Genomic DNA, 14,931 nt, shown 5'->3' with positions numbered 1-14,931 from the left:
AGAGAGAGAGAGAATCAGAATCTTAGTCAATGTTCTGTGGTTGTAAAGAGATACCATGACCATGACAACTCTTATAAAAGAAAACATTTAATTAGGGTTTGCTTGCAGTTTCAGAGGTTTCGTCCATTATTGTCATTGTGGGAAACATGGTGACATGCAGGCAGACAGGTGCTGGAGAGTTCTTCATCCAGATGGGCAAGCAGCACTGGGCCTGGCTGGAGCATTTGAAACCTTAAAGCCCAGTGACACACTTCCTCTAACAAGGCCACACCTACTAGTAGAGCCACTCCCTGGCATTCAAATCTATGAGCCTATGGTGGCCATTCTTTTCAAACCACCAGAGAAAGAAAAATGAGTATGTACCATTTATAGGCTATATATTAGAATATACACATTCTTTAATAAAATAAATGTCTTTGTGTTGTTGGATTTTTTTTTACTCTTTTTGCTTTTTTCGGGGTCATGCCACCCAGCTCCCAAATAAATACATGTGGAGTCTTATTATTACTTATAAAGGCTCGGCCTTAACTTGGCTTGTTTCTAGCCATCTTTTCTTATCTTAAAATATCCCTTCTATCTTTTGCCTCTGGACTTTTATCTTTTTTTCTTCTGTATGTCTTAGTTTCATTCTTACTCTGTGACTGGCTGGGTGACTGGGTGGCCCCTAGCATCCTCCTCTCCTTGTTCTCTTGCTCCTTCTGTGTTTATCCTGCCTGCCAGCCCCAGCTATCCTTGCTCCTGCCTCACTATTGGCCAGTCAGCTCTTTATTAGACCATCAGGTGTTTTAGACAGGCAAAGAATCACAGCTTCACAGAGTTAAACAAATGAAACATAAAAGAATGCAGCACATCTTTGCATCATTAAACAAATGTTCCATAGCATAAACAAATGTAACACATCTTAAAATAATTTCTACAACACCTTTGTGCTTTTTACCCAATCAAGTCTGATTCAGAGCCTGTACTGTGCTGTGACCTGTGTCTGCTAGCCAGGGCCACCACCTACCAGCTCCTCCACAGCCTTCCAAATAGCACCACAAGCCGGAGAGCAAGCAGTGGAAAAGTAGGGTCCTGTGAGGGAGACTCCAAATCCAAATTACACTGACAGGAAAACCCTTATCCTCGCTTTCCCTCTGTATCAGTCACCATCCTGGAAAGAACATGCCGAAGAATGGAAAGTAATGGCCCAGCTTTAGAAGGCATTGTAGTCATTGCAGACTCCTGCTTTTACTCCGTTGTTTTGAAAATGTACATATAAATATCTCTCAAATGGGTACTATTCTTAAATACAGCTAATTTCTTAACTAATCAGTTAAATCTAGAGTTTTCTTGTCCTTTAAATGCTACATAGTAGGCTATCACTTATATACTCTAGATTCTTTTTTTAATTTGCATTATTAAAATACAGTATTTCTGAAAAATTTGAAGCAAGTATAATTGTCTATGCTTGTTAATTGCAAAACATTTTCATATTTGGTTTTTATAATGTCTTAGGTTCAGTGCCATGATTAAAATTTTTCATTATTTGCTTCTAGACATCTCTGCATATACGTGTTTTCATCAAGCAGCCTAGTTTGTGTGCCATGCTTTAGGCTCTAGGTGTGTTCCCAGTATCACAAAAGAAAAAATATTGTTCACCAACACTCCCTGAATTGAATATTCATTTTGTTGAATAACTATAGCCATACATCTTCTGGTTATTGTAGGATATTGAACTTATTATTAGGTCACCAAACAGTTAGTGGGTCTTAGAGTGTTTGTTACTGGGATCTTTATATGCCAGTGTGGACTTTTTTCCTACCGATTTCCAGAGTGTTATTTTCCTATGTCATTATGCAGTCTTTTATAGCATTATTTATATGCATATTACATATTTACACCTACTGCTTTGCTGCACACTTCCTGTGAAGCACCTGCTGGACTTGGTGCTAGCTGTACAAGAACTGTAAAGACTGTTTTTTAGTATTCTTCCTTCTTTCCTTCCTTTCTTCTTTCCTTCCTTCCTTCCTTCCTTTTTTTTAAATAATCTTTTTCTCATTTTACATACCAATCTCAGTTCGTACTCCCTCCCCTCCTCCCATGTCCCCACTTTCCACCCACCCCACCCTTCATCCACTCCTCAGAGAGCATAAGGCTTCCATGGGGAGTCAACAAAGTCTGACACATCACTTGAGGCAGGGCCTTGGTCCTGCTTCTTTAGTCTTTCATTAAAGTATAATACTGGCTGGAATGTCATCGTTTAAAGTTAAGATTTGCTTACCAGTCCTTTGCCGTTGAATTGCTTTTGTTTTGAAACAGCATCATCATGGTAAGAACACAAGAGTTAAAGCTAGGGAAGTGATATTCCTCAAGTAATTAAAGTGAAAAATGTTGCAAGTAGAATCCCATGTAACATATGCTTCTGTCTGTATTTTTAAAAATGTTTCCATATGCTATATACTTACGTATTCCTGGACTATTCTAGAAAGACAAATAAGAACCAGAAAGTTCTGGCTGCTTCTGAGGACAACAGAAAGACTGGGCAAGGAGAAAGACTCTACCCCTTTGTGCTTTAAAATCAACCACTGTGTGCGTTGCTTGTTGCTGTTAATGTGCTATAGTAGTGTATTTGTTGCTAAATAAAATTTCCATGGCCATATTTTCACACATACCCTATTCCAAGGCCAACTTTAATACATAAGAATGTATAATATTGGGGCTGGAGAGATGGCTCAGTGGTTAAGAGCATTGCCTGCTCTTCCAAAGGTCCTGAGTTCAATTCCCAGCAACCACATGGTGGCTCACAACCATCTGTAATGAGGTCTGGTGCCCTCCTCTGGCCTGCAGACATACATGCAGACAGAATATTTTATACATAATAAATAGATAAATATTTTTTAAAAAAAGAATGTATAATATTTTAGTTTGATGTTTATTTTTATTTTTTAATTTAATTTGTTAATTTTACTATTATTATTATTATTTTTTTTTTGGTTTTTTGAGACAGGGTTTCTCTGTGGTTTTGGAGCCTGTCCTGGAACTAGCTCTTGTAGACCAGGCTGGTCTCGAACTCACAGAGATCCACCTGCCTCTGCCTCCCAAGTGCTGGGATTAAAGGCGTGCGCCACCACTACCCGGCTGTTAATTTTATTTTATATGTGTTTTACCAACATATATGTCTATGTATCGTGTATGTGCTAGGTGCCTATGGAGGTCAGAAAAGGGCATAGATCCCCTAGAACTGGAGTTACAGGAGATTGTGGACTGCCATGTGGGTTCTGGGAACTGAACCCAGGTTCTCTACAAGAGCAACAAGTGCTCTTAACTACTGAACCATCTCTCCTGCCTTTTATCATGTTTTTAAAATACCACATTTGCAAGGCTTGATTCAATGCATTTCTGATCTCTCAAAATGAGTGTTTTGACTGGGATACTCTAAGGGCTTTGAGCTTCTTAAGAAGCGTGCTCAAGCAAGTGTTCACCACTGAGCCAAACCCAAACCCCAACTGGACAAGAATGTGTTTTGTCCTAAAGTGTTTCAGAACAATTTCTTCTTATTAGAATGATAAGTCGCAGCTCTGTTGCCTGCGTCTCATGTCACATCTCTGTTTAAGTGGCCTCTTTTTCTCAAACCACTTTTATGGCATCATCACAATAAGGTCTTGATGTGAAAGGGTCTGAAAGGGTCTTCTGGTATACTTCTGTTATATTTATCCATTTGTCCATAGCTTGTCCTCCGAAAATGGTGTGAATTAATTCCTGGAGCTGAATTCCGATGTTTTGTCAAGGAAAACAAGCTTATTGGTGAGTTTTTATCCTTGAAGGTAATCTTTAATGTGTATGTGTTTCCAGAAATTGAACCGAGATCCTGGTATGTGCTAGGCAAGTGCTCTGTTACAGCCCTAAACCCAAAGTAATCTCCAAAAGAAGATGGCTGGTGAGGTGGTTCAGTGGGTCCAGGTCACCAGGTCTGATGACCTAAATTCAGTTTCTGGAGCCTACATGGTGGAAGGAGAGAGCTAACTCCCGTAGGTTGTTCTTGACCACCACATGAACTTGTTTGCTTGCAGGGGTGTGTTCACACATGCCTGAACAGGAAAATACACACATATACACACACACATACACATAAACATTTAAATGATTAATATTTTGTTTTTAAAAGAGAAGGATAACTATGTTAATAAATTTTAGAATTTTGTTCTTTTGTGATCAAATTGTATTTCATTGTGTGAATATATATTTTATCATTTTTATCATACATATTTCAAAATGTCACATCACACTATTTCATAAGTAAGTACAATTGTCATGTTTCATTAAATAATAAAATAGCTAAAGAAAAGAAGGCAAGCTTTTGAAGGAAGTAACTTTTAAGTGATTAGGGCAGTTTTGCTGCCAGCTGCTGCCTCTGTTTGATAGAGTCTTGGGCCCTGTGTTACTGAGGGTCCCGAGCCTATGTTCGACTTCCACACAGGAAGGCGGCATTGTTAGTCTTGTCTGGACTCTAGAGATTGAGGGGACAACTGTTCCCAATCTCAACACACAGTGTCTGTAATATTAGAAAGTTTTGTGTTACTAGCTATAATGTGCTTATAAACATCATAAAAAGCCAAGTTTTAACAGTCTTTCTTTCTTTAAAAAAGATTTATTTTATTTAGTCGTGTATCTGTGTTTCTGTGTGGGGTTATACACACATAGTACAGGTGCCCATTGGATTTCCTGGAGCTGAAGCTGAGGGAGTTAATCCTAAGAAGTCTTAACGTGGGTGCTGTCCTCTGTACTCAAGAACCGTCTGTACTCTTAACTGAGACATCTCTCCAGCCCCCTACAATCTTTATTTCTGTTAGTAGGGCACTGTTTATTACATGAGCAAAAAAAAAAAATATATTCAACAAACAAGTACATTGTGTTCTTGCCTCTGAAGTTATTATTTTGTTAGCTATCACTTATTCAAGCTAAATGCTGAAGATAATTTCTTTTAAAATTTTCCAATGTATTTTTAATGATTTATTATTATTATTATTATTATTTTACATCCCAACTGAGGTTTCCCCTCCCTCTTCTCCTCCCAGCTCCCCCCACTCTCCTTCCTATTCCCCCAATCTACTCCTCCTCATTTCTCTTAGGAAAAGGGCAGACCTCCCATAGATATCAGCTAAGCATGGAATATCAAGTGCAGTAAGACTGGACCTCCCCTTGTATTAAGGCAGGACAAGGCAACCCAGTATAAAGAACAGGGTTCCAAAAGCCAGCAATGACTCGGAGACAGCCCCTGCTTTCTCTGTTAGGAGTCCCACAGAAGACCAACCTACACAACTGTAACATATATGCAGAGGGCCTAAGTCAGTTCCATGCAGGTTCCCTGGTTGTTGATTTAGTCTCTGTGAGCCCCTATAAGACCAGGTTAGTAGATTCTGTGGGTTTTCTTGTAATGGTCTTGACCTCTCTGGCTCCTACAATCCTTCCTCCCCCTCATCCACAGGATTTCCTGAGCTCTGTCTAATGTTTGGCTGTGGATCTCTGCATGTGTTGTATAAAATAAACTTGTTAACAAAGGGAAGTATAATTGAATATCAGCTCACCACTATAAACAGGGACTGTGATTTTGTTTCCTGGCCACCCAGATGCGAATAATCACACAAAACTATATTAATTACAATACTGTTTGACCAATGACTCAAGTGTATTCCTAGCAAGCTCTTACATCTTAAATTAACCCATTTCTATTATTTTCTATTTTACCATGAGACTCATGGTTTACCGTTAAGGTTCTGGCATCTTTCTTCTTCAGCTGCTACATGGCATCTCCCCGACTCTGCCTTCTTTTCTCCTCTATCTCTGCTTGGATTTCCCACCTTGCTATATTCTGCCCTGCCATAGACCAAAGCAGCTTCTTTATTAACCAATGGTAATATTCACAGCATACAATGGGGAAATCCCACATCACACCACTGTTTGTTGAATGTGATATCAGCATTCATTTCCATAAGTAAAATAAATGTAGGCATTTTGACTGTTAGATAGTCCTTAGTTTAAGTAGGCAGAAAGAGACCTAGGTGTGTGGCTAAGGAAGCCTTTCTTTATAGTAGAAACCTTTTCCCTAGGACTTGAATTCATTCAACAGCCCTTTCACTTTTTAAAAAGGAATATTTGATTTTCTGTGACTTGAAAGATCAGCCTCTAAAGATAGATCAGCTTCCCCAAAACAGGAAGAATAAACTGCTTTTACAGAGAGAGCGTGAAGAAGGCGGGTATGTGAGAGGGCTACTCCCTCCCCAGTGGAAGAGGCTATCGATTTGAAAAGACTCTTAGAAAAATAAAAGTGCATATGCACAGGTTTAGAGTTACCACTTGCATGTTTTACTCAACAAGCTTTTTGTGACTGAATTCTTTCCATTCTGCTAAATAAAATAACTACTTCCAAAATTAAGACTGCATGGCATTGTGGAGCTAAAGATTTTCTTATCCACATGACCTCTGTGGTTGAGTCATTTGTGCTGCAGTGTTCACCTGCTTGGCCTTTTGGTCAGCCTTAATGGCTTTGATTACTACTTTGAATTACATGTTGGTGTTTTAGGAGCATTGTATAATAACATCTGTGGAATGTTCTCTTGCCAGGTATTTCTCAGAGGGACTACACGCAATACTATGATCATATTTCTAAACAAAAAGAAGAAATTCTCAGATGTATTCAAGACTTTTTCAAGGAACACATACAGTATAAGTTCTTAGATGAAGACTGTGAGTATCTCTGTCAGTGCAGTGACGTGAGACTGGTCACTGAGCCTCACTCACTGTGGTCCGTCTGTACACTAGGCTCAAAGTCTGTGCTCTTAGCGTGCTTCTATCACCAGTTGATATCCTGGTGATTTCTGTGTGCGTTTCACCTCATTTAGTCAGGTAACATGATTTGATGCCAGTGCAGTTCTCTCTCCGTGCTTGTAGATGTTTGCATTCCTCAGGGTGCTTCTCTATTTTAGCATCTGTCTGTATAATCAGAGACAGCAGGGGTCGCAGAGCATACAGCTGGGGGTGTTTTGAGGAACTGAAAGTTTGTGGTGTGTAAGAGAGTTTTTGAATAGCTTAGAATTATATCTATGATTTATGCCTTTTCTACTTGCCACAACTGAGTTCCGTAGCAGATTTAATTAAAAAGGAAGATGAATTGTGCTGTCCTATAATTACATTTTGTGCTTTCTTATGACAAATTTTACTCATTTCACGCCTCAGATAAGTAATGGATGCTCCTTTTATTAGTATTTCTCTTGGTGACAGCTTCCTCTGCCCATGGAAGCAACTGGTTCAGATGATGTTGGCGTTCGGTTTGCATTTTTAAGTATGAGGAATCATTACAGTTGCGGGTAGAGAAGAAAGAGGCAGTTAAACAGAGAGTACAGCACAGAATGCTTTTATGTCTGGAATTTTGTTTCATCAGTGAGTCGGTTAATTGATGTTTTGGGACAGGGTCTCACACTATAGTCCACTGGCCTGGATACCACTGGTGATTCAAGCTGACCCTGACCTTACAGCAATCCTCCTGCCTTAGTTTCCCCAGTGCTAAGGAATGTGGGCCACCATTCCTGACTGAGTTTAGAGATCTAGAAGAGTTAAGTATTCAAGGCTAATGATCTGCTGTGTTTAGTAATAAAATGTACTTGAGTTTCTTTTTTTTTTTTTTTTTTTTAGTGTTTGGGTAGAGTTTTATTTTTTGTTTTCACAGGAGAGTAAAGATATCGAGAATGTATGTATTTAGATGTATGACATCTAAAGATGGGAGAACTGTTCAGAAAAAAAATACTAAGAAAAAAAACTATATGACATGATCATATAATTACTTTCTACAGGGTAAAATCTTTTTTTTAATTTTTTTATTTTTTTTTTTTTTTTTTTTTTTTATTAAGAAAGAAAAAAAAAATTTCCGCCTCCTCCCAGCCTCCCACTCCCCCCACTCTCCCCCCCCCCAACCTCCCCCCCTCCTAACCTGCCCCCCCTCCTCTCTCCCTCCCTCTCGAGTCTGAAGAGCAGTCAGGGTTCCCTGCCCTGTGGAAAATCCGAAGTTGAGTTTCAACAAAAGATGTGGATTATAAAAGTATTAGTTTATTAGTAACTGAGTTTTTTTTCTTTGCAGTTGTGTTCGATATATACAGAGACAGTAGGGTAAGTAGACTGTAGTTAACCTGCTTTAAAACAAGGAAGGGCGAGCAGAGTGCACAACCATTAAGGCCACGATGGTCTGCTGCTCAAGAAATGTGTTCTCAAGCTGGGGTCTGGGAATTCACACTGCAAGGTTACTCCTTACATAGCATGCCCAACATGAAGAAACTCAGCGTTCTTATTTTTGCAACTGTCTTTCTGTGTAGCTCTGCTGGCCTGGATCTTGTTATGTAAACCAGGTTGGCTTTGAACTCATGGCCTTCCTACCATTGCTCCTGTGTGTTGGGATTATGGTCTATGGCCATACGACCCTGAATGTGCCTGATCTCATCTGATCTCAGGGATATGGCTATGTGCCCTCAATGTAGGGACTAGTAAAGGAACAAGTAGATAAATAAGTGGCTACTTTATATCCTTCCTCATGCTTTTTGGGAGGTCTGACCCTGCTGAAAATAATTCATTGTACACACTTAACTGGCCAGGAATTTGGTACTTAATTTCTTTCTTTTAAAGTCAACTAAAGGGTTCTTTGCATGACTTGCTTTAGACTAAAGATGTGATCTTGTTTACATTTCTTCTTTATTTTTTTCTTTAATATTTATCCTTTAAATTTTTAAATGAGTGTGTGTATATTGTATTCATATGTGGGAACGTCACACATGCTGTATGTTGCAGGTGGGTTGTGCACATAGAAAAAAAGAACAACCTCAGGGAACATCCTCAGAAATACCTGTCTCCACTGAGGAAGCAAGTGTCATTGGCCTGGATCTCATCAATTAAGTGAGGCCAGCTAGGCAGTGAGCCTCAGGGTCTTCCTGTCTCACCTCCCCAGTGCTGGCTTACAAATGTGTACCAACCATACCTGCCATTTTTCTGTGGTTTCTGGGGATTAAACTTGGGCCCCCGTAACTGTGAGGTACCTCCCCAGCCCAGGTTGACATTTTTAACTTAAATTGATTTTTATCTAATACATAAAAACATAAAAATTAGATGAATTTAACATTTCAATGCATGTCTGCATTATGTAATGTTTAGTTCTGGGTAAACAGCTTTCTGCTCAAATATTTGTAATTCTTTATGGTAAGAACATTCAAAATTCTCTTGAACAACACGGAACATCATCATTATGTAGAAGGCATTTCCAACCTGCAGCCTGTGGTCACATGTGTCCCAGGATAGCTATTAATGGGACCCAATACATTTGGGTGACAATATCCTATCCCAGTGTTAAAAGGTTGGACATCCCAATAGTCCCCCTGCTGTGCAGTAACACATCAGAATTTCTTATTCCTCTATATTAACTTTGTACATTGATCAACATCTGCCCGTCTTTCTGTCTACCCACCCTCTGGTAGCCACATTTCTACTCTTGACTCCTGTGAGATTCTTGGTTTGATTTCTAATGTGAATGAGGTCATGTGGTATTCGCCCTTGCCTGGCTCAGTTAGTTCCCTTACATAAGTCTTCCAGTTCATCAGTGTTGCCTCAGATAACTGGGTAGCAGGTTTTTTTATTGCTCAACATTATTCTGTTGTGTATTTGGATCATATTTTCTTTACCCATTTATCAGCTGACTGGCCCTTAAGCTGTCCACACTTACAGGTTATTGTCAGTAGTGTTGCGAATAAAGATGGGAGACAGTGGTTTCTTCAGGTACTGAATTCTCCTTGGATGTATGCCAAGGACTGGGATTGCTGGGTCATACGGTTCTTCCGTTATTTATTTATTTATTTATTTATTTATTTATTTATTTATTTATTTATTTATTTATTTACGTTGATAATGTGTGAGAGTGTGGATGCACTTGCGTGTCCTCTCCACCATGTGGGTTCAGAAGTCAAACCCAGGTCATTGGCATTGTCAGCAAGTGCCTTTACAGGCTGAGAGGAGGCCTGTTTTTAACTTTTTGTGGAACTTCCATGTTGCTCCTCATGGGCTGAACTAGCGTACGGTCCTCCCAGGAACATGAGGACTCACTGTTCCCCAAATCCTTGCCGGCACTTGTTATCTTTGTTCTTTCTGATAGCAGCTGTTGCGGCTGGCGCTGGGCAATCTCATTAGCTTTCATTTGCACACCTCTGGTGGGTGGATTGAGTGTTTTTGAGTCTGTTGGCCATCTGTGTATCTTCTTCTGAGAAACGTCTAACACTTTTACTTAACATCTTAAAAGTGATACAAACTGGTGAGATGAAAAAGAAAACAAAAGCCTGACTTCATACAAACTTCCTACAGCAGAGATTTCATTGTCTAAGCCATGTGAGGCTCTCAGAGAAGCCTCAGTCTGAATGTTGTCCTGTGAGTCAGCCTGGTGACTGAGCTGTTGGAGATAGATTTTCTCATGCCCGACCCGTTCACCAGCCGGTGTCGCATTCCCACTCCAGCATGCGACTGTGACGCCTGTCGTAGCTGTGAATTCTTTCTGACCAAGCGATGTGGCTCGTAGAATTTTGTCCTCTCGCCACTGTCTGTGCTCACCTCTCTGCCTCTAGAGTGAAGGTGGATCTGAGCGTTAGAAAGTGAGATGAGTTGGGGCTGGGAAGATGGCTAAGGTAGTTAAAGTGGATAAAGTGTTTGCTGTGCAAGCATGATGGTCGGAGTTCAGACCCTCAGAACCCATGGAAAGGTTGGGCGGTCATGGTGTAGCACTCTGGAGTGCTGTAAACCCAGCAAGCTCTAGGTCCAGTGAGAGACCCTGCCTCAATGAGTCGAGTGGAGAGAAATACCTTAGTGTAAGCCTCTGGTTTGCGTGTGTACATACACACATCACGCATACACAAATAGACAGATGAAGCGGGGTACAGACAGGAATGATGCTTGGAAAGTTTCAGCTGTGTGGAAATAAACCTCCTAAGAATGGGAGGCGGTGGTGAGTTCATGGGTAGAAATCTGATCCTGCAGCCCAGAGTCCCTGGCTATCACTCAGCTCTGCGTCTTACTGCAGACTGGCAGATCGCTCACACGACCAGCATTTATGAATCCGCTGTGCCAGCTGCTGCGCTTCTGACAGAAAGTTTCAATCAGCATAACCTCGGACAGTGGAGGAGTTTATTATCTTGACATGGAAGTGGCAGACATGTAAATGTGAGGACTGGCCTGCTGCAGGCAGCATCAAGGCAATTAAAGCAGGATGAACCCAGCCTACTGTCTAGAACACACTCTTTTCCCAGAAGGCTGTTAGTATTATTTAATCCCATATCTGTCTGTCTAATGCTGTGAGGTATGTGTTGTGGGCAGACAATGTCTGCCCACATTGTACAGCTACTAAACCAGTTATTTCATATACTGCCACTTGGAAATGTTGAAATCAGGCAAGCTGTCTCCTCCTGTCCCTGGCAGGTGTCGTGATCACTGACTTAGTAGGGCTGACAGGTGAGGCAGCTGTTTCGCCTGTAAAAGAATTGAGGAATTTCTTAACGTAAAGTTGGACGAGTCCATGAGTAATGGTAGCTGAGATTGTGCGGATCCAAAACTAGTTACATTTTTAAAAGTGAGAAGCACGCCAGTCTAAACATCCTGACAGTTCCTGTTCAGAGATTTAGACCATATTGTACAACTCATTTGCATTTACTCAATGGCACGTGTATCAGAGTTTGTTAGACACTTTCTTGAATATATTATTGTGAAGCTATTCTTGTAGAAAGCTAACTCATGTATGTAAGTGTTCTGGTTCATGAAATATAGCTGAGGTGTGTTTGTACCTGGCGACACTTTGATGCAACTGTGTTTATTGTGTTGGACAAGTTGATTTAGTCTGCAGAGTCCTGTTCCGTACTCGTCACATTGGTGACCTACCCACTCAGTACTTCTGAAATAGGGCTGTGGAAAATACTCTCTGACGTTCCCACAGGGATGGTACATACCAGTAGAATTTAGTCATTATGTGCATTCTTCTTTTTTCTGTTTTTGTGAGACAGGGTTTTGCTATGTAGCTCTAGCTGACCTAGAACTCACAACTCACTATGTAGAACAATTTGGCCTGAAACTCAGAGATCCATCTGTCTGTTATTTTATAGACCTTTTTTTTTTTCAGTCTCTCAATTTTTTTTAAAGATTTATTATGTGACACACACCAGAGGAGGGCACCAGATCTCACTACAGATGAGATACCATGTGGTTGCTGGGAATTGAACTCAGGACCTCTGGAAGAGCAGCTATTGCTCTTAACCTCTGAGCCATCTCTCCAGTCCTGTTTTAAAGTCTTAAAAAACAAATTTCTCTGTCTCTGTCTCTGTCTCTGTCTCTCTCTCTCTCTCTCTGTCTCTCTCTCCCTCTCCCTCTCCCCCCCCCCTTTTCAGATGTGTTGTATTGTTATTAACTTGTAGTTTCATTGCTCTTTGGACAGAATATATGTTTAGTTTTGAGTCTTGCTTTTGTAAGTTTGACTTTATAACTTGATCATGCCCTTGGAAACTTTGTATGTGTGCTTGCCAAAGGAAGTTCAGCTTGTGTGTGCTATATTCTACAGGTAGCTATATCTAGATCAAGCTTGTTCCTAAAATCTGCAGCTTTTAGAGGGAATGGTGCTGGTGGATCTCTGTAAACTCAGTGCACTTTGGGGGAAGGGCTGGGGTTGCCAATGAGCAGTATTGTCAATGAACCGATAAACTGGTGCAGCAGACCAGGAGGGAACGGGTTCTTTGTGCCGTTTGTTTATTTTTATAGATGTGTAGACTTTATCACATGGAAAAAATCCAATGTCTACTCAAATACCTTGCTTTCTAGTTGTGTTAGTTTCTTCTTCTCTACTTTGAAGGTATGTTCTTAGATAACACTAATTTTTCTGTGTCAGCCTTTATTATTTTGAAGAAACATAGAACAAAGTAGGACATATGGATATTGGCTCACAGTTTCAGTCCATGGCCATTTGGCCCCATCACTGTGAACCTTTGGTGACTGAGACACTAGAGAATGAGGTGGTAGAGTAGAGCAGAGCTGCTCAGCTCATGAATGCCAGGAAGCAGAGAAAGAAAGAGTGCATGGGCCAGCGCTACACCGATGGACTTCTGTCTGCTTTTTATTTTCCCTCCAAGGACCCTTTCTTTGGCCTTTGCTGCCTATATTCAAGGTGGGTTTTTCTCCTTCAGTCCCTGACTTTTGTAGCAGTCATCTGTGGACTTACCCTCGGTGATAAATCCAGAAATATGCTTTACCAATCTCCTGGGTGTCTCTCAGTCCAAGCAAATGGACAGTTGAGGTTAACCATGACAGATCATTTCAAGTGAAATCTTACCATTAAGTAGGGGCTCTCTCTATTCCTAATATGTTTTTCATTATATATATATTTTTTTTAATATTTATTTATTTATTATACAATGTTCTGTCTGTATGCCTACAGGCCAGAAGAGGGTGCCAGACCTCATTACAGATGGTTGTGAGCCACCATGTGGTTGCTGGGAATTGAACTCAGGACCTTTGGAAGAGCAGGCAATGCGCTTAACCACTGAGCCATCTCTCCAGCCCTTCATTATATATTTTATCTGATATCAATAGTATGGCAGGCTTGGGATTGTTTTGTGAGTTCATCTTTTTTATGTTTTTATGTTTAGCTGTCTTATAAACAGAATATTGTTGGATTATATGGGGAGTCTTTTGGTTTGTTTTGAGACAGGATCCTTCCAAGTAGTGCAGCCTGACCTTGAACTCAAGGCAGTCCTGCCTCAGTTTCCTGACTGCAGTTAATTACAAGTGTGAGCCACCATTCTTAGCTCCTCTAGTTTGAGTTCTTGCTTTATGTTTAAGTCTTTGATTTCTTTAGTATTTTTTCATTTATCTGTTTGCTGTGCAATATGGATCCAATTTTGTCTTTTTCTAGACCTTATTCAATTGTCCTAACATCAGTATTTTTATTCTTATTATCTCTCAGTATGATGTTTTTCCCACCTAAGATCTTGGGGTTTTAGTCTCTGCTATATTTGCAGACTTTCACCCATGTTGTTTCCTTTAATCTCATCGTTCATTTTGTTGGTTTTACTTTGAATTAATCTTTAATGAGCTTTTACTTGTGAGAATCCTAAGGACTTTAGAGATCAGAATTTCCATTTGCTCCTATCATGTTTCTCAAACTCTGGAGAAAGACGATGCCTTTGGTTCCCAGTCAGTTGGTAGGCATTTATTTTTCTTTCTTTTTTGGCACATTTTCTTTAAAGATTTTATTGATTATGTATATGGTGTTCTGATACATATTCCTGCATGTCATAAGAGAGCACCAAATCTCATTATAGATGATTGTGAGCCACCATGTGGTTGCTGGAAATTGAACTCAGGACCTCAGGAAGAATAGCCAGTGCTCTTAACTTCTAAGCCATCTCTCCAGCCATTCATTTATTTATCTATCTATTTATTTATCTGTTTATTTTAATTTACTTTTTTATATAGAAACAATCTTTTTTCAATCTGCATACCAATTCCAGTTCTTCCTTCCCTCCTTCCCTCCTTCCGCTCCTCTCACCTTTCCCCTCTCTATCCCACATCTACCCTCAGAGAGGGTAAGGCTCCACTGGGGCGTCAACAAAGCCTGGCACATCAACTTGAGCCCTCTGAAGTTGCTCCCTAGTCCTAAGTCCCTCCTTTGGGCCAGTCCCTGCCTGTTGTGTGGTGTTGAAACCCTTGCCCTTGGATTCCTGGGAGGAATTCTAAGCTCCCTAAGCTCCTGCTCCTCAACTAGACTCTTCCCTCTGGTTTTTAGACTCCTTTCCTTTCTGGCTACTGGGGATTCTCCCCTCTTTTTCACAGTTGTTGTCTGTATATTTAAAGGGATTCTTTTCATGGGATAAAACCCGACTTGCTGAACATAGC

The 14,931-nt window shown here is 40.4% G+C and overlaps 1 protein-coding gene across 1 annotated transcript in view; it reads left to right on the top strand.

Annotated features, from left to right (window-relative positions):
- The window catches only part of Cdc123 (cell division cycle 123), a 45,510-nt gene that overhangs the window by 23,960 nt on the left and 6,619 nt on the right, over positions 1-14,931 (top strand). Inside the window, exons 8-10 of the mRNA XM_005354860.3 lie at positions 3,708-3,783; positions 6,601-6,723; positions 8,111-8,139. Coding sequence (XP_005354917.1) covers positions 3,708-3,783; positions 6,601-6,723; positions 8,111-8,139 — 228 coding nt within the window. The remainder of the gene's footprint in view (positions 1-3,707; positions 3,784-6,600; positions 6,724-8,110; positions 8,140-14,931) is intronic.

This window comes from Microtus ochrogaster, chromosome 16, assembly GCF_000317375.1.
Source record: "Microtus ochrogaster isolate Prairie Vole_2 chromosome 16, MicOch1.0, whole genome shotgun sequence".
In the NCBI taxonomy this organism is placed as follows: Eukaryota; Metazoa; Chordata; class Mammalia; order Rodentia; family Cricetidae; genus Microtus; species Microtus ochrogaster.
Note: the sequence above shows the minus strand (reverse complement) of the source record. Positions and strands in the feature narration are given on the sequence as shown.